Raw genomic sequence first — 25,188 nt, 5'->3', positions numbered from 1 at the left:
AGAGAATCCCAAGCATGAGCTGAGCATGGAGCCGGACGTGGGGCTCAATCTCACAACCCTGAGATCACGACCTGAGCCGAAATCAAGAGTCAGATACTTAACTGACTGAACCACCCAGACACCCCTAAAAATACTTATTTTTTAAATGCTTAAATATGAGTTATTCTATTCCAGTGTTCTTTAAAATTCTAAATTTACCATCCTCACTATTTCACATAATAGTCCAATGATTACTTTCAATAAAATTAAAAAAAGAAAAGAAGACAATGGAATGAAGATAGAGGAAAAACGTATTCTGAGCCCTATTCCACTTGGTCAAACAACAGCGAGGTTTTTATTTTATTTTTATTTTATTTATTTATTTTTTTAAAGATTTTATTTATTTATTCGACAGAGATAGAGACAGCCAGCGAGAGAGGGAACACAAGCAGGGGGAGTGGGAGAGGAAGAAGCAGGCTCACAGTGGAGGAGCCTGACGTGGGGCTCGATCCCATAACGCCGGGATCACGCCCTGAGCCGAAGGCAGGCGCTTAACCGCTGTGCCACCCAGGTGCCCCATCACAGCGAGGATTTTAATGTAAGAATGTTTATGGATGAAATAAATGATGATGCAGACATTCTTGAAACAGTCCACTGGTTCTATATACAGAAATAAATCTATCATCTGTGATATTAATGCATTTCCCTTTCCTGCATTCCAACATAAAATAATAGAATCAAAACAAAATAAAAACAAAAATAAAACAGGATGTAGAGTACATTTGTAAAAAGAACACTGTGCCTGATTAGCAATCATTTCAGCATTTTATCAGTATTCTTTCTTAACCCCCCCCCCCCCAAATGCAGTTACAAATGTACCTTGTAAATAATGCAACCATTAAGATAAAACCTGGTAGACGTAAGCAGCAGGTAGTCACTAACAAAGCCTTTGAGCATATATTTTGGTGTCTGTATTTCTCTAGACTTGTGGGTTATTCATTGTGTATGACTGTTTTATGATGGGCAAATTTCTTTCCATGTAAGTTAACTTACATTTAACAGTTGGAGAAGTAGCTTCAAAATACGGGGAGAAAAACCTTCAGAACTGAGTTAAAGCAAGTAGTGTCTACAAAAGTATTCATGGCAACATGTGACTGGAAATAATAAGATTGAAAAGCAAAGGGCAGAAACTGTAGTCCGGTGTTTGTATCGCAACCTTCCAGATAAGTGATTAAATTATTTATAATAACAAAATTTTATAAGTAGGAAAAAGGAAAAGAACCTGTGTTTGTAATTTTATTGACATTTCAGGGAAAGAAAACAGAGTCCTTCCACTTTTTAAACCATTAATTCTTGAGACCAACAGAGTTTGTCTTGAGAAACCACTTTTAATAGCAAAACAGGGGCACCTGGGTGGCTCAGTCGGTTAAGCATCCGTCTTCAGCTCAGGTCATGATCTTGGGGTCCCAGGATCCAGCCCCTCCTAGGGCTCCCTGCTCAGTGGAGAGCCTCCCTCTCCCTCTGCCTGACACTCCCCCCGCTTGTTCTCTCTCTTTCTCTGTGTCAAATAAATAAATAAAAGCTTTTTAAAAATATTTAAAAAATAGCAAAACAAATTAATACAAGGGGAATACATCATAGAATGTGTTTTACATTCTAGCCATGCTGATCTTCTAACCTTTCTCTGAATAGCCATACACCACGTATTTGTATAGCTTGTTCCCTCTGTCTGGATTACGCCTTCTCCCAATTTCTGATCACTAAGTTTGACATGAAGATACAAATGCAATACCGAACTTGAAGAAAAAAAAAAAGGTCTTACAAGGTTTGTTATTTTTTTTTCCTTAGTAACTGTCAGAGCAAGAACAGCATACAAAAAATGATTGTAATAATAATTAATGAAAACAAAGTGATTAAAAAACAATGCTTAATTGAGGAAATTCTGTGAAAAATGTGGAAAGAGAAAACCTTGGGTGTTAGGATATCTGAGTGGGTGACTGATTTGGGAGAAGCTGGAGGACAGCACTGTTTATATTATGTCTGTTCCTTTAATACGTTCAGAGTATTTGCAAATATCCAATAAATGTGACACAAATAAACCATGTACAAGAAATTTTTGTAGTTCACAGTGGAGTGTGCTTGTTCAATATTGTCGTATAATAAGACTATACTTGCCACTTAATTTTAGAATAACAAGTTAAATTATGTTTTTCAAAGTCCCTGAAAACGGAGATCAATTTGCTACATTCGGTCTGCTGTAAGACCCAATAAAAACGTTAACTCCTATTCTGATAATCTGTAGGAGACTAAGTTAATTTTAGGATGACTATAGGATTTGGCAGTGTGTTCCTGAGACAAACTTGCTTTTTTTCAGTATAACATAATTTATTTTGAACTTTTGCCGGTGGCCTTAAAAAGCTTTGAATTGTAAAATGTCAGAGTGAAACTTCAATTCAAGGATTTCTCACTGGGGACAAATCTCAAATATAACAAAAGAAAATAAGGTGACACATATATAGTAACATACGGCTACTCTAGTTTCTGACTCTTTCTTGTACAAGGCAATCCTTTGAATCCCAGTCAGCACAGAACAAGGTGAGAAAGAAAGGTTGCTGAATAGAGGATGATTCACTCTTGCTCTTAAAAGTGGATTTGAAATCAGGAATACATTTTCCAGAAATAATTCTAACCTTTGTCTATGAGAAACTACTAGAGGAAAGTATCCGTCTTAGAATCACTAGTTAATATGCTATTGTAATATGCTTTGTTTAAATTTAAATGTTATATATAATATAGCTCCTCTGGATAGAAGCAGAAGGTCTTGATTAAATTGAAGACATAAGGGATTTTACAATGCCTATTCTCTAGGTATCCCCTTTTCAAAAGACATTTTGAGAATATTCTAGAGTTACTCCCACAAAGTTACACAATGACTTAGTTAAAAATGATTGACTGCAAGATTTGAATGAGAGTACGTTTGCAAATCTGAGTATGGATTCTCCATTAACGAGTTTATTTTATGCTCCTCATGCAGATGTAATTCCCGGGAGGAAACCGAACAATTATACACTTTGGTCTCACTAAGTCATATTTGATTCTGCTTTTGAAATCCAAGATTTTGAAGCTTACAACCTGACTAAAATGAGGAAGTTGTTGCACTAAGAATCATCGCTTGGTGAGCAAAACAGGAATTGAGTTGCTGCTGATAGATTGTTTATCCTACGCAAAAAAATCATCCTGTTTTCAGATTTGTTGCTCTGTGCACTGCAATGCAACTCATATGTCTTCATGCTGGCTGCGTGCCCTAAAATGACTTTGAACCACATCATCAAAGCTAGTCTGTGTTGTGATTTCCTTAAGAAATCTGGATAAAATTAATCAATGGTGAGATCCAAGAATGGAGTCCAAGGACATGTGCTAAGCTATGATAACTTCTGATTAGATTAACATCCCCCTGGAAAAGCCAGGCACATGGTTCTGTAACAGTAGCAGAATAAACAAACAAACTCACTGGGATTTTTAAACCATACTTAAGGTGCCAGTTTCCCCCCTGCCCAAATCATTGTATTCACATAAGTTGTTCAGACAATTTATTTCATGTTATAGTCCTCATAATTTTAAAATAAAATTCAGTTACATTTTATTCATTTACATTTTCCTACTAAGGCTAGAAGAGACATTTGACATAGTTTCTACCCAGTTATAGACTTCTGGTTCCAACATCAGAAAATATTTCATCCCTTTGTTCTGGATAGAAGAACTTATTAAATGCATGGCTTGGTGTAATGTGTTTCCTTTAGAGAGTGAACGTGTGATAGGGTTGGATGGAATATATCTTTAAACAAATACTTTTGTGAAAGGCTTAAGGTGGACAACCTTGTAGAAGTATCCAAAAGATAATGGGGTCTTCTCCGTCAACTCATCCCCAAAGTTCTGTTATTGACAATAAGGACAGTCAAATCAAGTAATACCCCATATCCTCAAGTATATTCATTTGTGGTGGGATACAAATTTGGGTCTATTTATGTATTTTATGTATATTTTTAAATAAAGATTTCAATGAAATTAATTTCTCCATTGTCCATAACCTAGGAAAGTAGCTGTTAATAATAAAGTAGCTTTCTGTGAAACGATGAAGTACTAGAGATGAAAATTTCAGTCAAAAGAGCGGGGTCACTTACAGTCTCTCCACGTTGTCCAGGGTGTCCTGGCAGACCATCCTTCCCAGGTGGCCCCTGAAATCACAAATATTAAATACCACATGTCGTAAATCATCTTGAAATTGTTTATACTTTAAATGTAATCTGTTAGACAATTTTCTCATCGTATTTTCATTAGGTGTCGTAATTTTATTTTCTGTTGATTTTATATATGGTAGTATGTGTGTGTACCTCTTTAGGATTATTCTATCCATAACTGTGACCAAGAGAAAATTGTATAACTCCATTACGAACATTTTACATTTAAATGATTTTGTTAGCATCTATTTTTTAAAAACATACTCACACAGATCTGTATTTTTAATTTTACAAAAAGGCTTAGTTCTTCAGTACTTGACAAATGAGCTTTTTTCCCCTCTTTTTGGTGATCTGTCCCTAACTCAATTTCCCGCGCCTCAAGATTTGGATAGCAGAAAGATAGTGTCCTCTAGTGGTGGTCTGAGCTTCTAACTGGTAAGAATGAGAAGATATACAAACATAACCAAGGGCACTTTGTCTCTCAATTGCTTCAAGTAAAGGGAACAAAGTAAGGTGCAATGCTCAATTTTGGAAGTCATCAGGGCCAAATTTTCCCAGTGAGTTTTCTTAAATATCCTATAGGACACAGAATGTTTGTTAAGCACTGGACAGAAAATCTACTATGTTATCACTTTCTCTAAAGGATGCTGTCTGTGTCATGACTGAAGAAATAAATGAAGCAATTAACTAAGCACTTAAAGTAAACAACTCTGTGTGGTTCCTGTGTTTTAGATCCTTAGTAGAAATAGATTGCTTCTTTAGTCTGCATTATAGATTATTTGCCCTACTCAGAAACCATTAAGTGTTGGGGTCAGATTTCAAAACAGGTTTAATAGGTATAGGCAGAAATATTCTCACCTCTGGATAAATGAAGAGAAATGATCATTTTAATAACATTTTTAATGATAACAGATACACCTTTCACACTATGTTAATCATTTAATGAAATTTATTTAGCTTAAAAATGCATTATTTACAAAAATCTATTTTAAAATATCAATTATTTTTATACTGAGTTAGAAAAAAGGCTTTGTTTCAAAATAAGATTATTTTCACTGACAGCTTTGTTTCACTGGAGTAAGACTTCTTTGACGCTGGCTCCAACAGTTCAGGAGAAAGACCTCCTGACAGTGTCTAGTCCCAGCCCTGCTCCCTGATCTCATCTCGTCCCTGGCTGCCATGTGAATTAGCAGCTGTAAGTAATGACTGTTCTTATGACTTTTCACAAGATTATTGCTTGCTCAGTGATTTGCTCATGTTTCCCAGGATCACCTCAGTGATACTAGTAACATCCTCTGAAAAGACCAAAACTGGAATGTTTTTAACCAAGGCCCCAAAACATTTTTGGCCAACATTGAACCATTTCTTCTTTCAAAACCATCTATTACATATTTATGTATTAGGCACTAGGTGTACAGTAATATAAGAGTTAGCTCTGCCCTCAGTTTAAAGATGAAACACAGATATAAGTAGTTAATTCATAGTGGCTCCATGTAAGTTCAGTAATTCAAAACAGTAAATAAAAACAAATTCTGTAGCTTATTATTATTTTGATACATATGGGAATAAATGTGCAGTCAATTGGGGGCAGAAGTAAAAGTTTTAATTGAAAACACAGAGAGTGGCAGCTAAAGGATAGTAAATATGAATGAGGCTTTTTTTTCCCCTCTCTACTAAAATGCCCCTCATATGATGTGTTTTGCCATCAGCGTAAACCATTTCCATGTTTTCTGGCAAATCTGTAAATATAAATTTCAATATCTCATTATATTTGCTGATTTGGGAAGCATAGATTACACTTTTATTGCAAAATATTATAACCCTTTAAAATGGTGGTCCTAGATCAGAATGACGTCACCTTGGCATGAATACATGATTTTTAATGACTTTACTACATATTGTGAGGAACAGTGTTAATAGACTACATAAAGAATTCATACCATCATCATTTTTCTTGATTTAAGTATATATTTCAAATATTAAGTGATTAATTCTAAATAATTGTAATGGCCCCACACTACTATCCAATAAGATAAAGCAGAATAATTACCAAATAATTTCATGGCATTAATTTTAAAATAATGATTTTATTGGTCAAAAGAGACTTCCCCTTGATGTTGTTGAAGGGCAGTGGCAACAAATTTATCGAAATGAGAGTGTGCAACGCAATCTGTGAAAAGACACTTATAAATAAATGTTAAGGATATTTTTTCACTTCCCTTTGGAATTGAATTTTTATTTTTCCTCTTCTATAAATAGAATGTATGTCATAATAGTTGTGTTATAAATCTTAATCACTTCAAGTTAAAATTCTTCTTAAATAGGGTAACAATATCCTGACATTGGCATGAGATTAACAGACTCTAAACATGAACATTCCAAGCACATAATCCATTTATGTATGTGTATCTGTGTGAATTTATATATAAAAATATACACACACACACACGCATACACATTTTCTGATTACAATGAAGATGAGCCAATTAATTTGTAGAAAAGGGAGCTTGGCTCTAGCCCTCCACCTGAATTTCTTCTTTCTGTATGAAAGAGATGAAGGCACTCTGTCCTAAATGTTATAAAACTGCATACCAGAGAAATTATAGGTACTTTTATTTCATGCTCTAATGTTTCACTTGTCACAGAAACAGAGTATAAAAATCATTTTGTTTAGCAGTGAAAGCAATGTTCCTTAACAGTGTCGTGTCTCTCCAACTAGACTGCATGTTTCTCAAGTGTAGGCATTTATTATACTTCTAATACTTCTTAGAGACAAAATGCATGCATGATTAATGGCTCAAAACTTGTTGAAAGATACATGAGAGAATGGACTGAAAAAGTCTGAGGAAAAAATGGGTCAAATGGCTTTCTTTGACAATAAAATTACATTCCATGAAGGAAACAATTCTTAGCAATATGTACAATATGTACAAATATAAATGGTATGATAATGTGGAAGTTATACATATCACTGGATTTTATGTTGCTAAACAATGATCTATGTACATGGTTTCAAAATACTTATGCGTCCTATGTATATAATCATTTTTGTAACTATTTTCACTTCTCTACATGTGAAACTTTGTAAGACAATATTACATTTGGAAGGAAACTGAGATAGTGGGTAAACAACATTATATGCAGGTAGTATCGATACTATTTTATATTTAATATTAGCTATTTGCATTAGACAAAATACTGTAATATAGATAACAGTCCTTTTTGATATGTTTGCAGTAATAAAGCAAAACTGTTAGTGTTGAAACAATATTTTAAACAAAATGTCTAAAAATTATTGCCAAAAGTGAGGGATTGCTTCAACATTTAATATTTACTATAAGTCAGCATTTCTTGATAAATAATTCATTTTTTAAAGATGTGAGCTAAAAGGCACATTTGAAAGTTATCAGTGAAATTGAGGGTTATTCAATTCAATAAAAAATTGGGTACCCATATTCATTTAGTTACAAATTATTTTCAACATGTTTAAAAGTATAATGAAATCAGATGCAACATTTATTTAAAATTTTAACGTCTTAGTTCAGAATTTTCTGAATCGTTTCTTTATGCAAGATTGCTATTGGGCTATATTTGGTTAACTACAATTATTTGAAAATAGGGAACTGGTATATACAATTTTTGAAATACTGGCATATATAAAAAGTCCCATATACCTTCCTCACACAAGGTGAATGCTGTGGTTTTGTCAAAAAGATTCAGTTCAAAATCAGTTGAGAATATTCAGTTGAAAAATGTATATCAGTGAGCCTCCAAATGAAAATATCCAGAATGTGAGTAAAACTACTAGTAATGATTTAGTTATCTGTATTATTACAGTGAAAAAACATTTGATTCTCAAATTATTGACTGAAAATTTTAACAATACTTAGCTTCCTGCTGAGTAGATCATATCCAAACTATGCTGGTTTTATTTTCAGCCAAAATATTTTTTAGTTTGTCACGTACAGTATGGCCCATGGAGCAGCAGCATTGGCATCACCTGGACCTTTCAAGTAATGTCAAGACTCAAGACTCACCCCAGACCTACTAAGTCAAATCTACATTTTTAACAAGGTACCGACACAATTTGTATGCACATTAGAGTTTGCATAGCATTATCTAGTGTAGACCAGAAGACTGGCTCACAAACTTGAGCGTGCATCAGAACTCCCCGGAGAATTTGCTAAACCCAGACTGGGCCCCTCTAGTTGAGCGAGGTGGCATGTCTCACAAATCCCCAGTGGTGCTACAATGCTCTGACCCAAGGACCACACTTTGAGAACAACTTCCTTAGACACACGGGTGCTATGGCCCAAAACTCTGTGTTGAAATTCATGCTGAAATCCTAAATCGTATGTTGAAATTCATATGTTGAAATCCTAACCTTCAGAGGTGATGGTATTAGTCAGTTGGGCCTTTGGGAGGTGCTTAAGTTATGAAGGTGGAACCCTCATGAATGAGATCAGTGACATGGAAGGATCTGGAGCTCCCCAACCCCTTTGCCACGTGAGGATACAATAAAAAGTCGGTTACCCGGAAGAGGGCCCTCACCCGCCCAGGCCAGCACCTTGATCTAGGACTTGCAGGCTCCAGAACTGTGAGAAATGAATTTCTATTGTTTATAAGCTGTCTGGTCTCTGGGTGTGTTGTTTTGTTTGGTTGGGTTTTTTTTGTTATAGGAGCCAAAATGGACTAAAATAGTGGGTAAGTTAATTCTGGTTCTGAGTAGTTGCTAAGAAAAGAAGCAGAAAACAGCTGAGCACTGAGCATGTCCTATGTCCCCAGGAATATTTAAGTATGAGAATAAAGGATTTCATTAACTTTGTGAAGATATTTGAATATCTGAGCAAATTTTATAAAAGGGTATAATTCAGGAAGTAAAGGTTAGCATTACATTGTTTAAAAGAATGCATGATAGAGACAAAAATAATAAATACAAATAAACTATAATGAGATGTAAGTAACATCAGAATACTACAGAATCGTTAGGAAGTGATATTTTGAAGGATACACTGGGTGATGGGAGACAAAAGAGAAATACTGATAAAACAAATATTTAAGAATCAGTAACAGTTTTTAATGCCATCAGTAATATTCATTGCAGGAGAGGAATATTTGAGAGAATACCACCCATGCAATGTTGTTTCTGTCTTTGATATACTTTGAAAGGATATTTACTAAGATATATTTGAATTACATCAGAAACATTCAATAAACTGAAACTGAATAAATGGAACAAATTGAAAAATGTACATTCTTTGACATTATCAATTGCAATTTTGTTTTTATTAGAATTTTCATCAATATTTGTACCTAAAAATTATTTAAAATATAAACTATGAAGCTCAAAAATTTGGAAACATTGTCCAATGGAGAAAGATTAAGAAAACCTATGGCACTTACAGGAGGGCCTTTTGGTCCAGGGAATCCAACTGGACCCTGAGGTCCTTGAGGGCCCTGAAAAGAAAAAGCGGTGGAGAAATTTAAGACTATGCCTTGAAAAATACATCTTTATACTTTACTGTTTATTTCTACAGATGAACCAAAACATAGCATACAGCTTCTTCACCATAATGACAAACTGAGGCAATGCAACAGGATAATCTATGCTAATCCACAAGCTAAGTGCATGATTTTTCACATTATTCAGCACCCAAAACCACACATCACATCAGTGGTCTTAAATCAAGAAAATTGTAAATATTTAGAATTCATATTAAAAGTGAACAGAACATAGATGTATCAAGAAGTTTCACAGATGCTGGACTTTTAACATTGGTTGGAAACATCCCTAAAAAGAAGTATTTCAATTCCATAGCCTTCCCCCAAAAAGTTATTTTTTAAATTGACTCTACAAATGTTCTGGCTCCAGTCAAACAAAACTAAAAGAAAAAAAACAAAACAAAAAAACAAGTGGCTAATCCAGAAAGACTTTAACAAATTTCTATATTTAAAATTAATTTTTGAAGATGTCAATATTTCATTTTATTCATATATAAACTTCTTTTGTAGACAAGATGATAACATTTTATTGTATAATCATTCTCGTTAACATTTAATTCAAATAAAATTTATAATATTGTTCTTGATGCTTAATTAACTATATTATTCAACACTCATATTTACATATCTTTAAAATGCAGAAAGTAGACCTTAATATAGAAACAGCAAAATAATTGGTAAAGATAATCCTTTATGTTCCCAGAATATAACAATTACATTTCTAACAGAAATATATATAAAATGGAAGGTAATATAAAAAGATTTCTTAAGTAACTCAACTAGAATAGATTTATTTATATTTAAATAAAAAATAAAGTTTACTAAATTAGATTTTAATAGAATTTACTCTTTTTAATTTACAGTTTAGCCTTTCCAAGGGAAATGTCATTATCATTTTTAAGCCAATGTTAGTTCAGAAATTATCACTATTGCTATTACCAGCATCCCAACTTAAAATCAAAAAAACCTTCAAAGTTAGATATGTCATTAAATAAATAGATATCACAGTGCGATTACCCAAAACACTGGGCAACTTTTGGGAGTTCCAAATTTTGGTACTCTTTTTAAGGCATGAAGCTATCATTCTTCAGTATCTATCATAATAACTTAAGAATATTATAAACAAAGTTTTATTTTAAATACAAACCTTAAAAATAGTATTTTTTAAGGTTATATAGCAAGCTCAATTTTTCTAATTTCTTAAAATGTCATTTCTTTGCTTTTTAAATTTTGGCTCCTTTTCAAATAAATTTGATTTTGAACTTAAATTTATGTAAGGAAAAAATTTTCAAAAGTCACTTCTCTAAAGAATATAAAGAAAAAGTGGGTCTTTATAAAATTCCACAAAAAGTGTTGACATGTTCTGTCTGTATTAATCAAAATACTTTTCAGTGAAATGGAAAATACATACTCAGTGTAAAGATAATGTTGGAACCTGTTGGAACCAATCAGGGTTCCGAGATAAAATACCTAGTTCAGTGAAATTTGAATTTTAGATAAATAATTCATAATCTAATATGTCCCAAATATTGTGAGGGACATGCTTACACCACAAACTATTCTGTCGTTTTTATAAAAGTTCTAATTTAATTGGGTGTCTTAGTCTTTTTGTTTGTTTTTATTTTGTTTTGTTTTGCTTTTGCTAAATCTGATGATCTTAGACCCAACTAAAAGCTATGAACGAAGTCTTTAATAACAGACATCCATGATCTGCAAATCACGAGTATGAGGAATTATTAAGTTGCAGCATATCCTAATGAGTATATATATATATCCTAAGGCATGTATATAATATGTACATATAATACTGTGTATACTTATAAACAAATATATTGTTAAAGAAGTCATGGGCAGAAATAGGTATTTCCATTTCTAGTCCAATGGTACTACAAAACTCTCCCCCTAAACTTCCCAAGTCATATATTTTGAAGAAAATATTTTAATGATAATATTTCTGTCATTCTTCAACTATGCCTAAGACATAACTGAAAAGTTTATGAGAGGTAAAATCCTTTGCAGAAAATGAGGATATATTAGGGATAAAAGGTTTCATCAACTACACAGAACACAGGAAATGTGTTCTGTATATTTAAAATGTATGAATGTTATTTGAAAATAGTTACCAGCTTACTTCAAAGTTTTTTTGTGATAACCTTTATTTTGATCCTCAAAAAATACTTTCTTACTCTCAAAGGATTTTTACAATTACAGGTAATCATGTTGTTGGGCCACAGTGTTATGCTCCAAAATTGTAAGTACATATGGTTGATCGTGATATTTTGGAATCCATACACAAAATATGAGCACAAAAAAGTTTGTGCTTTAAAGACAAAACTCCTGGTTCTGCTATAATTTGTGAAATAGTTTTACTCCATTTAATGATTTAGCCATGTTAAGTAAACTACATCTTCTTAAGATGACTTTGACCATAAAATTTTTCAAATGTATATATTATTTATGAACTCAAAATGTACAGAATAGGCCCAATTTGGGACTAGTTCATCAACAGTGAGAAACATTTAGTAGAAGTTTAATTTAATTAAATATGACCCAAAACCTTGAAACAACCATAATTAAATGTTTATTCTTGTGTCTTATCTACTGACACTTCTGTCACAAATAGAAACTTTGTCTCCCTGCCCCCCCAAAACTACTTATTCTCAGGTTTTTTTGTATAAACATCACAAAGTGTTTCTGTTTTTCTTTTGGTGAAACATCTATTATAAATTTTAAGCAATGATATACAAAAAACATATTACTACGACTGCATAATACTGACCATTGCTATAGAATATTAAGAAGTGAGACTAATTTAACAGTAATACAGAATTTATATTTAAAATTCTTTCAAGAAGATAGCTTTCAAAAACTCTGGCTACAAAACACTCTGTATTTTGCCAAAAGAAAACAAATAAAGGGCATGCTTACTCATGTATATTTAGCTTTATTTTATATCAATTGAAAATCAATTTGCTAAATAGTTTTTCTATTTACTGGAATAGATGTTTTATCTTGATTTGAATGTGTATCGATTGTGACTTAATGGCTACTGGGAGCTTGCATTTTACCAGCGTAATGCTGCTTCCAGTGCCATGGACAAAATGAATATCCATAGGGAAAGCAAGGGGAATGAAGAAGGCACAGGTGTTACGTGGACATTTAAAAAAAAAATTGTTTTGGCTTGAGTTTAAGAGTGACATCATAGAGCAATTATGCACAATATTACTCTCATTTCGATAACAAAATTAGTAGTACATAACTAATTCTGCTTTCCTTAAAAAGAAGTCAATGAAAAATACAGGTATTTTTTAAACTCTGTCTAGATTTTGCAAATTACTGTATACATGTTTTTGCAGACACATGTTTGTGCATATGTACCTTTTCCCAGAAATGTAAACACTTGCAAAATATTAATATTAATTTACATTATGCTACTATATCATGCTTACTCTTTCACCAGGAGGACCAGGAGGGCCATCACCGCCTGAGGTGCCCTGACAACAGCAACAACAACAAAAGAGAAAAAAAGAAAGAAAGAAAAGAAAAGACAAATCAGTTTTGATTCCTTCTCCTGGCTTTCGTCCTCTGAAGAGGAACTGAGAGCAAACCCAAATGGGAGGGGTACTCATAATACCTTTGGGCCAGGTTTCCCAGTGGGGCCCCTCGCACCTCTTGAACCTCGAGGACCCTGCAGAGAAGAGCAAAAAATAAAACTGATCCGGTGCCAAGCACAGCCAAAAGCACAGGATCAGTTTTTATTTTTGAAGACATTATCTTGGAAAATTAAATCCAGACAGAAAAATGAAAATCATGATTTTAAATGAAGGTACCCACCGTTGGACCACGCTGACCCCGAGGGCCTGGTTTGCCAGCGACACCCTGCCAAAGACAGTTCAAACAGTTTCAGTATGCAGCGAATCACAGTCCACTGTGAGTCGAGTGCTGAGAGAAAGGTACTCATGCAAGAACACTGATATTCGATAGTCCAGGGCAATATACCATACCCGTGCACCTTTCTCTCCATTGGCGCCTGGAAATCCAGGAAATCCAGTAGAACCCTACAAAAATAAAAATCATAAGCAATGAGCATGGTAACTAACATTTTTAGCCACAAGCTGTAAGCCTGTTGGAACACACTGAGTCTCACAAGCTGGTAATAGTTAAATCAGAAATAGAATTTTAAGATACCATACAACCTCTATGCATGTATTTGAAAATGAACTTACAGTGATATCTGAAATCCTGAAGCATTGAAAGCATGAATTGATAAAACATATTTTAGTTTTTAACTTTAAAATAATTAATCAAATATTATCATTTCTCATATTAGAAAATAGCAATTAAAGGACATTTTATATACAATAATTTTAATTTTTTTTAAAGATTTTATTTATTTATTTGACAGAGATAGAGAGAGCCAGCGAGAAAGGGAACACAAGCAGGGGGAGTGGGAGAGGAAGAAGCAGGCTCACAGCAGAGGAGCTTGATGTGGGGCTCGATCCCATAACGCCGGGATCACGCCCTGAGCCGAAGGCAGACGCTTAACCGCTGTGCCACCCAGGCGCCCCTATATACAATAATTTTGACTTACAATTCTACGTACTTCCTTCAACTTGGAAGAAAAATCCTATTTTTCATGAGCATGGATAATTATTAAAATAGGAATTTTATAAAACAGTTTTCCTGAATTAACATTATTGCATTTGTGTACTTACCACTTTTTAGTTTATTTTTATACCTTTAGAACTAAATAAAATCATAAAGACTAAAAATCTTCTTCCACCTTTTCTGTTTGATGCTTGAATGTGGTTGGATCTAGCTGAGAGTCTAAGTCAGAAAGTCCAGCATTAAAATACCGTTTTTGGAATTCCGAAGACAAATCAAGACTTAGGTTTATCATACATTCACCTAAGTAAGTTGGGTACATTACTTATCCTCTTTGAGCATAGTCTTTTCTCCTGCAAAATGAGGGCGCTCACCCACATCTTATAGGCACTTTGAATTTGTGGGAGGTTAGGATAAAGGAAGGCAAGGTATAAAAATGATAATAATAGATAACAATAAATACTGGTTATTTAGAGATGTAATAAGCACAGTAAAAGCATCATGTCATTTCATCCACAAACAGCCATATCTTACAGATAGAATATAATTCTCCCATTTCACCTCGTGCATATGTCCAGATTTTCATCTGCTCAGAGATTCCTTTTAACATAACTGTGATTGTTTTGCCTCATCATTGTATCATGAAATAGAACAGATTAAGGTTCAGATCCTATCTCCTCAACTTGCTAACTATGAGACTATGGAAAGTGTGGGAGGGCTTCCGAATACTCACTTTTCCTATTCAGACCACTATACAAATTAAATGCAATAATGTGTAAAGTATCTAGCACAGAGTAGTAGACATTCAGATTTTACACACTTCCCCATATGTTAGGGAGATATAATAAAGCCTTCTTTGACTTGAATCCTTTCCCTGCTTTTTTATCCATTCCTTTGGATTGAATTACCCCTAAAATAATATTTCTCCAAGTGATATGCGGCCCCCTCTGTATCAAAATAGTCTAGAGTGATTCCATGTTTTTAGAATCTATCTCTCTGGCAGGAGGATCCAGGAATCTGCATTTTTAACAATTTCTCCAGGTGACATATACAACAGATACCAATTGTATTTCCTCCACAAGTCAGGAAAATCACATGTTGAAGCCTTATGGGAGCTGATGATCAAAATAATAACCCGTAGTATGCACTGCTAACCTTCTTCTGATGACCCATTCCCCAATATATTCTAGTTCATGTCTATAGACATGTAATATTCACATAATGGGGAAATAATATCTGCAAATTACATTTTTTTAAAGGGCTTTCAAAGCCATTGCTCTTTCTCTACAGAGAATCAGATAGATCTGGTAGAGCATAGGACTATGTGACTACTCCAGAAATTTGACGAGTGAGTACAATCCAATATGGAAATATCTACTCTATCAGATTTTATTTGAGAACAAATATTCATTCCTGTCTTGAGTAGAATAGATAACTAATCATATTTGTAGAGACTCCATTCAAACAAATTGCTCTATGCATCAATTTTATTTTTAATAAGTTTATTTTCTTACATAGTTTCTGCTCTAAGCAGCTTATGGGAAAGTAACAAAAATGTCCAACCCACCAACTAAACAGTTTATAATATATGGGCATAGTCTTCCTCTATTCTCACATAAGGGGTTACCACCAAAGTATACAATTTCCATGAAAAGGCATTATAATGCTTGTAAATGGAAAGAACAAACATCAAACAAAATGCTCGAAAGTCAAAAGTTAATGGTGAAATTGGCTCACCAATTGTGAAACTTTCAAAATCATTTGAATGCTATTTTAAATATAAAGAATCCCACATTAAAATAGATTTTACTTTTTGAAGGAGCCATCATTTTATAATACTTACAGTGGCACAACTTTCAAATACCCATTGTGATTTATATTGCTAGAAAGATATTAAATAAATTATATTGTCTAATTATAGTCCTTAAATTGCTTAAAAATAGATTAGCAGCCAAATTTCACTTTTAGTACAATATAGATTTAAATCTATTCAAAATTCATTAGCTTCCACATAGGAAAAAAAAATGTGAAGCTTCTTTGGTCTTTGATGAGCCCATTATTTTTTGTTTTAGAACCAAGAAACATATATCATTTTTGATCATAAAAAAAGTTGTTATGAAGAAAAGTAATATAAAAAAATAAAAACCAGAGTTTCAGACATTTTGGTTAAACAGTAAAGAAAAATGTTTGATTCCTTTAGGAAGAAACATTTCTCTCCAGTCATTCTGGTGCCTTTTGTTAATAGAAATAACTCAAAGAATATTGAACAGAGTATTGTCTCAGGAAAAAAAAAAAACAGAAGAAAATAAGAATGTCAAATAAAGAATATTGTGTTCATTCAAGTAATATGACAGTTTTCTGTTTTTAAATCAAAACACCACAACTGCAATTCAACTTTGTAATTAGATCAAGAACTCTTCAAGCAATCTAAAGATAGTTTAAGGTTGTGGGTTATGCAGTGAATGTTTTCTTTTTTTACTCATAATACTTTTGAAAATGCTTGACATTTGAAAGGAAGGTAGCTAGGAGACAGGGCAGTATATTAGAGACAATATTTAAAAGGTAAAACTAATCAATGTTCTAAATGTAGCTAGAAACCTTTAAATGATGCTCATGTTATTCTTAAATCACAAATGAAATGAATCTCATTTTAGAAGGGCTCAAAGCATTATGTTTAACTCCTACTATATAAGGAAATGCATATTTTCTAGTAACCCAATGAAAAATTATAAAACAAAGCCAGGTGGCAAGCCTAATATAGTGTCATCACATGACAATGAGCAAACCCAAGTGCATGCATTTCACATTTGTCAAAAGGAAGGACATTATGGTTTCCCAGTGATTATCTCTGAAACTTATTAATAAGTATATGTTTGAGGATTATTATACAAATACGATTTATCTTCATATACTATACCTGTCAAGCCTGAATGGGTCAAACAGAGAGAGATACATCACAAATAGATATATGATAGATGAGAGATAGATAGATAGATAGATAGATAGATGATAGATAGATAATATCGTGGACATATACCCATCTTAATAGTAATAACCAAAATGTACATATTAATCTAGTTAACCACTTTAATTAACTAGTCAGTGCATGAAGTGCAGCCTTGACAAAGTTTTATGATTAGCTCGAGGAAAAGTAGTACACCAAAGTAAATATATTTTTTAAACCATCCATTTTTATGCTTAAATTATGTATATTTCAAATAGTTAAAAGTAGCACTTGAGCTCTATAGTGGATTGAATGGTGGCCCCAAATCAATATATCCAATATTCAAATCTCTGGAAGGAGAATGTTGCCTTATTTAGAAAAAGAGGTCTTCATAGGTGTAAATTAAGTGAAGGATCTTGAAATGAGATCATCCTGGATTATCCAGGTGGTCCCTAAATCCAAAGACAAGTGTCTTTACAAGACAGAAGAGAAGACATAGGAGGAAAAAAAAAACGGCTATGTGAAGGCAGCAGAGATTGGAGTCACACAGACACAAACCAAGGACAACCCTGGGCTACCAGAAGCTAGAAGAGGCAAGGATAGACTCTCCGAGCTTTTGGAGGGACTGGGGGCCCTGCTGACACCTTGATTTTAGGCTTCTGGTCTCAAGAACTGTAAGAGAGTAAATCCCTGTTTTAAGTCACCAAGTCTGGAGATTTGTTACAGTAGCCTTAGGAAACAAATACTGTGGAAATGAGGGAAAATAAAGATGATGAAAGATGTATTGTAATTCTTTTTTTTTTTTAAAGCAGCAAGTGGAAATTCCAACCCTTAGGGCGCTAGAAATGAAATCAAAAGCTATTCTCCATCACCTATTATCCCCTTATCACTTCTAGATATACTAGCATGCTACCCTGGAATGGTCCTGGCTCCAATTACAAGGAAGTAGCTGACTATGCCTTCCTTTCATGACCCTGTCTGCTAAAATACTCCAATCCATAATCACCTAAGCTCTTTGAGCCCCCTGCACACCAAACACCCACATACCCCATGTCTTTCTCTTGTGAGATTATAATTTAAGGATTTATCATCTCTATGGCACAAACTGAAAGGTAATTCTGTGTAATTAATTTCTACAAAATGTAGAAAAAATCAAGCCAATTGTTTTACCTTTGGACCTTGTCTTCCTGGATATCCTGGTAATCCTGGAACACCAAGTTTCCCCTAAAATTAAAAAAATAATAATAACAAATAAAAATTCCAAGTTGAAGATTCAATGATGAGTTTAGTCATTTTCCTAAAAATTAGAACCACATATTTGAACACTGGGAAGGAAGATTTGCAAGTTTTCACCATACATGTCACTTACATTAAATTTCCTCATTTGAATAGGGAAAAAATTGCTTTGGACATATTTCTAATTCTATAATGTTTGCTAACTTAACTTCTGTCTAACTGACAGTGCCTTCTTTGGGGACACAGAACTCTGAGCTAAAGAGAATTCTAGGACTCCTTCTGAACTTTTAAGCATGAATAAAGAAAACACCAGAGCTTTTTCAACATTGAAACTATTTAAAGTTAGTTGATGTAGTTAAAACTATATTTAGATTTTATTACTTGAACTAAAGTGAATCTTTTTGATAAGATTATTTCATTTCTCACTGTAAATATAAAGCAAGCAATCATGAGTTATTTAACTATTTCTCATTGAGTAGTTTAAATAACTATACAAGAAATTCTGACCTAATTTTTGAGCAACTTTTCTTCTTTTATTCAAACATCTGGATAAATCTGGGTTAATCGATGTATCAAACGTTGCAAACTACAGCTAAGTCATGATGACTTTTGTGGAGTGTTAATTCCTGTGGGGGAGGACTTAAATGTGCCACAATTTTGTTCCAGTGCAATGAGATTACCTTTCATTCTAAAAGTGCTAAAACAAATGGTAAACTATAGCAAAGTCCACAGATGTGTAACAACTACCAAGAGGCTTAAAATGCTATACTGAGAAAATTGCCCCCTGAACAAAGCATTAATTTAAAGATACAGGTAGAGAGAAAATTAAATTAAGTTGAATGAATTGAATCAAATATGTTTGTGGAATTTTACTGCAACTTATTTTCCTTAAGATTTCTTGAAAGCACACTTCACATATAAAATATTATTTACCAAACTCTTAAACATTAGGAGGCACATAGTATCATTATTTCCCATGTACATTTAAACAAAATAAGAACAGAAACAAAAACAAATCCAAATTACTATATACAACAGTAAAAGTTGAGCTGTAACTTTATAAACAATAAATATTTTACTAGAGGAATCAAGGCAAGAAAATAGGAATATAGTTTATGACCGTGTTCTTAGAGATTGAACTAAAGAGTTGTCTGATTCAAGATCAACGCTGCATAGGTAAGCAGCCTTCAGATGGAAAATATGCAAACAAGTCCTAAGAAGCATGCTTATAATGATGTCCCTTTGGATACATTAAGTTATCATATCTGTTTTATGCCACTGATTTCAAGTTTAATGAAAATCTCTAATTATGATCACAAAGCCTTTGTGTTCTATGTTAATTACTGTATTATAATATAAACTCTTATTCACTTCAAAGTCATTTCAAAATAAACCCAAACAGAAAATTTGTTTGCATTTTCAATAGGGTGATAGGCAACTTCAATAAAGGGAAAATAATAATGAAATATTAAAAATGAAGAATTGTGGGGTAAAGTCCTGATGCCTCTGAAGAGATGGTGGGATCATTTATACAAATAAAGTGGAGCAAGGATGAGAGGAAGGTCCAGAAGAGTCTCAAACTATTGGCAAGTGAGTACTTGAGTGGAAAGCCTTGGAAGCCCTTGTTTTCTCCCATTCTTTCCTTCCCTGCCTACACACGCTGACATCCTTCATCAGTTCACAGTTGGCAGCTGGGAGGGTGAAACTATAGAAGAACCACTACAACGGGCCTCCTAATGACATGAGGAAATATTTTCTTACTTATCTAGTCACAGTGCCTGTATAATCCTCATACATTTTTCTTCTGAGACAGGGTGGCAAGAAGGGAAATTAAAATTTTCTTAAGTAGCACAGAATTTCCATATTTCACAGAATAATAGTGTGCTTAATAGAGAAAATTTGGAAAGCAGATATACATATTAAAAGGAAGGAAATCATCTGAAATATACCACCAAGAAATAATTATTATTTATATTTTCCTTTAGTGTATGTAATAGGATAACATTTATCACAGACATTTCTCATTCTTTCTTAATTTAACTTCATAGTTACATTTATGTGTACATAAATATGTACATAGTACATTTATTTATGTGTTCACCACATCACTAAATACTCTACAAAGGCATAATTTCAATGTTGTGTAATATTACATGTAAATGTAAATGTAATGGTTGACAATGTTTTTGACATATTACATATAGCACAAAGGCTCTGCAACCAATGAGAATTAGAATTATCTGGGGATGTTTTAAAACATAGCGATGCTTGGGTTAACCCCAGACTAAAATTAAAATCTCTTGAAGTTGGGCTTGGACAACAGCATTTTTTAAAAACACTTGCTCTGTGAAAATGCATGTTTATGTGAAAAAATAGAAAGTGTACATTTTGGCTTGAGGAGCAAAGATGATTCTACTTCCTCCAAAACAATAAGTAGACCATCTTTCATTGATTCTTTGATCCTTTGTTAATCACGCTCAAATTCTCAACCTCTAATGTGCAAGAGCTTGAAAAGCAGTTGATTCTGCATGGCCAAGGAGAACGGAGGGGATAGGCAACAAGGGAGAATGAAAAAGGATAAATGGACCCATCTCGTGGTTATACTCCTACCAGTATATGGATATACTTGAAATGTAATAGAATATCTAGATTTCTGACATGGGTGACTAAAAATATTTTTAAATGTCGATGAAATATCATCTGCAAGAGCACCCGGGAATTTAAAATTGTTCACTGACCTTTTCTCCTGCTTGACCAGAAGGACCAGGGTCTCCAGTTGGACCAGCTCGACCTTTGGGTCCCTCAGGGCCATCTTCTCCTCTTGGACCTATTTGACCAACTTCTCCCTGAAACACAGAGTAACAACCTTCTTGTAATTTAAAATATATTGGAGACTGAAAACAGAGATTATAGTATATCAAAAAGTCGTATTCTTCAACTCCTCATTTGTTTACTCATGCTTTATTTAAGACAAAGAGGTTTGAAAATCTTTGATTTAATCAATCTTTCCATTAGTAAATAAACAACTGCATATAGTCTGACATTTGAAAGCCTACAGAAGTCTGATGTTACCGTGTTTCATACTAAAGGAATCTTAATAAATCTGTGTTGCAGAAAGAAAGAAAAGAGTAAAAATTAAGGTTAGATTGTGGAGGGTGGCAAAATAATGAACCCCAAAATATGCCACTCGGGGATGAAGGTTATTTTGAGTTGAACGCAAGTGAGAAGAAGCAGAAGCAAGACAAGGTGCTAAAAACAGGATATAAATTTGCAAAGACACCATCCCTCCCCTCTCTACAAGAAAGGACAACAGTTAATCACTAGAGACTGCTAGACTCTCGTTAGTCCGGAGTCAAACGCAGACACCAAAGAACTTTATTAACTAGACTTTATCTACCATTACTTTTCCATATAGCTGCCTTCCCACAATTTGCAGCCCTAGAAACTCAAAATCCTTTTCCTTGTCATATCTCTAAAACTGTATTCTTCTTTTGCTAAAATGCCATATGAGCCCAAATTCTAACCACTCCTTTGAGTTAATTACCATTGAGTGCTCCCGTGTATAAACGTGAAGCACATGCTAGACAAATTCTGTTTGTTTTTGTCTTGTTAATCTGTCTTTTGTCAATCTAATTTTACAGGGCCCCAGCCTAAGAACCTAGCAGGTTAGTAGGAAAAAGTAATTTTCCTCTCTGACAATAGCAATTTTGGAAATCACTGGAACACGAGAAAAATGTCGCCACTTTAGACTTTGAAATGTGTTAAGTTCTTGTCCCAATTCTGGAAACAGACATTATATATTTTTTAGGGAAACAAAAATATTCTGCAGTATGCTTCTTTGATATTAGGTATTATTGTGTTAGATATAAAATAAATCTTCCCAATAAAACACTTAGTTTACTTTGGGTAACTCAGATTTTTGGTTTTTTTCTAGATAATCATTACCAGAAAAAAGTATACGCAAACTTTTATGCTAAAAAAATTCAAGATCACTAATCATGGAAGTTCAAGAAAATTGCAGATATATGGCTTCTAAGCAAGAGAGCTCACTACAAAATTTAGAAGAAACCTATCAAACTACTTATTTTAAGCAATTTGATCATCAATTTAGAAAATATCTATAAACAATACTACTCAATTTTTTATACATACACATATGTAGGCTATAGAACACACGGAAATGTAATATAATATCTGAAAGACTATATAGATTATCTCCACAAAAATTAACATGTGTAATCTTCATATAAAAAACAAAGTCAACAAAGTCTCAGATAGTACACACATTTTTATTTATCCTGTGCTTGCTGTATTTAAATATAAGAATACACACACATGCATACATACAGACACACATAAGTGTTCATGTTCTGGTATGAATTTTCTTCTTACTTACTCTATCACCTTTAAGACCCATGTCACCTTTGAATCCTGGAAAACCATCTTCACCCTAAAAAATAGAAGTAATAAAACATGTTGAATGATTTGTTTGAATGAATCTAAAATATGGCTACGTAATATATGAACACTGATAATTTCGGGAAAATTGTTCTGAGAAATGTGCATTGTGTTGTGAAACTTCCTTCTCCCTATTCTAACCTTTATTGTCCATATCCTCTCATTTTCTATTATTATTGGTTCTAAGTTACTCTGGGAAATTCTTCTCAAATGTGTCCATTAAATCTCCTTTATCTTATAGGGGAAATAACCATTCTCTTTGTAACAACATATATCTTATGCCATTTGAACAAAGAAAAAGTAAATATTTAATTAATTATCATTTTAACTTTGGAATACAAGAAATTTTGACTACAAAATAAAATGTCTTTACCCTTAATTTACTAATTCATACCAAAGAATATTATATCATGAATTTTGTAACATGTGCTTTAAAAATGCCTTCTAGTTCAACTTGTGTTCTATATTACAATCTCTTTTCAGATGAAGAATAAGCAAACCAATATTATCCTTTACATGTACATAGATAACACTCATTATCACAAACAGACCAATAATACTGAAAATTGGGCCTTCTTTAATAAAGAGAGCAGAGATTTTGACTATGGAAATATTTTATACCATTCTTAGTGAAATTTAGACTTTTAAAACTAGGCTTCATGAGCAAACTTGCTATCTCTTAATTTAAAGAAAATAAAATGAAAAAATTAAGTTCCTAAGGAATAACCACTCAATTTTTCAATAGCATTAACTGAGCCTTACTCTGCATGGAGTATTTCAAGATTTTTATTTTAACAATAAAAACTGAAAGCAGAACATTTGCATTAATTTTGGTACAAATGGAGTAGAATGGGTGTTCGGAGAAGAGAGACAATGATGATGATGAGGGTGGTGGTGGTGGTTCTGGTGTTGTTGGGAGTGAGGCAGGAAGTCAGTTGAAGAAGTTTTTTTTTTTTTAAGATTTTATTTATTTATTTGACAGAGATAGAGAGAGCCAGCGAGAGAGGGAACACAAGCAAGGGGAGTGGGAGAGGAAGAACCAGGCTCATAGCAGAGGAGCCTGATGTGGGGCTCGATCCCACAACGCCGGGATCACGCCCTGAGCCAAAGGCAGACGCTTCACCCCTGTGCCACCCAGGCGCCTCAGTTGAAGAAGTTTTGACAGGGGAGTTAGTATCTTAATTAGGAGTTAGAGAATGGATGTGACTTGCAGAGTTTGAGGAAAGGACATATCATTGGGTCGAGTATGTGAACACAGCTAGCAAGACTGGCACATATACACATCCTACTGCCAAATGGTCTCTATAAAAAACAAAATTAATCACATCAATTTTTACTTTAAAGCAACTCAATGGTTTCAAGTCACTAATAATGAATATAAGCTGCCAATTCCCCTCCCCTCCTGACCATGATCTAGCCCTTGTTTGTCCACTTTGGCAGTCTTACCCTTGGTCTCAAATCTCCCCTCCACCCCACCCAACACCCTGAGATTGAGTACTAGAAAAACTGAATTACCTGTATTTCCATTTGTAATTTTTTTTTAGATTGTATTTATTTTTGTGAGAGAGGGGGGCAGAGGGAGAGGCAGACTCCTCACTGAGCAGGCAGCTCCCACATGGGGCTTATCCCAGGACCCTGGGATCATGACCTGAGCCGAAAGCAGATGCTTAATTGACTGAGCCCCCCAAGCTCCCCTCATTTGTAATTCTTCCATTGGTTTCCGTTGTCATACACACACCTGCAAATCCTTTGTCTTCTCTTTCTACCTCTGTTTACCTTTACTCTTCTTTCCAGACTCAGTTCATAATTCTGCTATAAAATTTTATCATGAGCTAAATCTCCACACTACCCCCTACTCAAAATTAATCCCTCTGTCCTGTGTGCTCCCTCTAAGCATTTATTATTGTAACAACATGCCATTCTGCACTTAGTAGATCATAGTTCTTTCTTTAACTAAATGGTAGAAAACAAGACTTATGCCTAATTAGCCTCTGCACCTACAGTGCCTAGTACATTTTTGGTCCTTAATAACCATGATATTTAATAAACATTTACTAAATGGACATTTATTAAGTGATCACGCCTCAGTGTGTGTTTAGCAAGGTATGTTAAGGTCCAGAAAATATCAGGTAATTATGGATATATGAGACCTAACCCTAGAAAAGGGATTCAATCTAGTATTTTGCCTAAACCTAAAAAGTCTAACAGGTCTAGAAGTTTCCTTTA

The 25,188-nt window shown here is 33.7% G+C and overlaps 1 protein-coding gene across 4 annotated transcripts in view; it reads right to left on the bottom strand.

The window, feature by feature from the left end:
• Nucleotides 1-25,188, bottom strand: part of COL11A1 (collagen type XI alpha 1 chain) — a 188,222-nt gene that overhangs the window by 67,981 nt on the left and 95,053 nt on the right. For all 4 annotated transcript variants that reach the window (XM_008697640.2, XM_008697642.2, XM_008697639.2 and 1 more), the window contains 9 exons: nt 22,901-22,954; nt 21,243-21,350; nt 18,439-18,492; nt 13,724-13,777; nt 13,554-13,598; nt 13,354-13,407; nt 13,169-13,213; nt 9,621-9,674; nt 4,161-4,214 (listed from right to left, as the gene is read on the bottom strand). In XM_008697640.2, the coding sequence (XP_008695862.1) occupies nt 4,161-4,214; nt 9,621-9,674; nt 13,169-13,213; nt 13,354-13,407; nt 13,554-13,598; nt 13,724-13,777; nt 18,439-18,492; nt 21,243-21,350; nt 22,901-22,954 (522 nt within the window). The remainder of the gene's footprint in view (nt 1-4,160; nt 4,215-9,620; nt 9,675-13,168; nt 13,214-13,353; nt 13,408-13,553; nt 13,599-13,723; nt 13,778-18,438; nt 18,493-21,242; nt 21,351-22,900; nt 22,955-25,188) is intronic.

This window comes from Ursus maritimus, unplaced genomic scaffold, assembly GCF_017311325.1.
Source record: "Ursus maritimus isolate PB19 unplaced genomic scaffold, ASM1731132v1 scaffold_12, whole genome shotgun sequence".
NCBI classification, from domain to species: domain Eukaryota; kingdom Metazoa; phylum Chordata; class Mammalia; order Carnivora; family Ursidae; genus Ursus; species Ursus maritimus.
The sequence above is the reverse complement of the archived record's forward strand: the minus strand, read 5'-3'. Positions and strand labels throughout refer to the sequence as shown.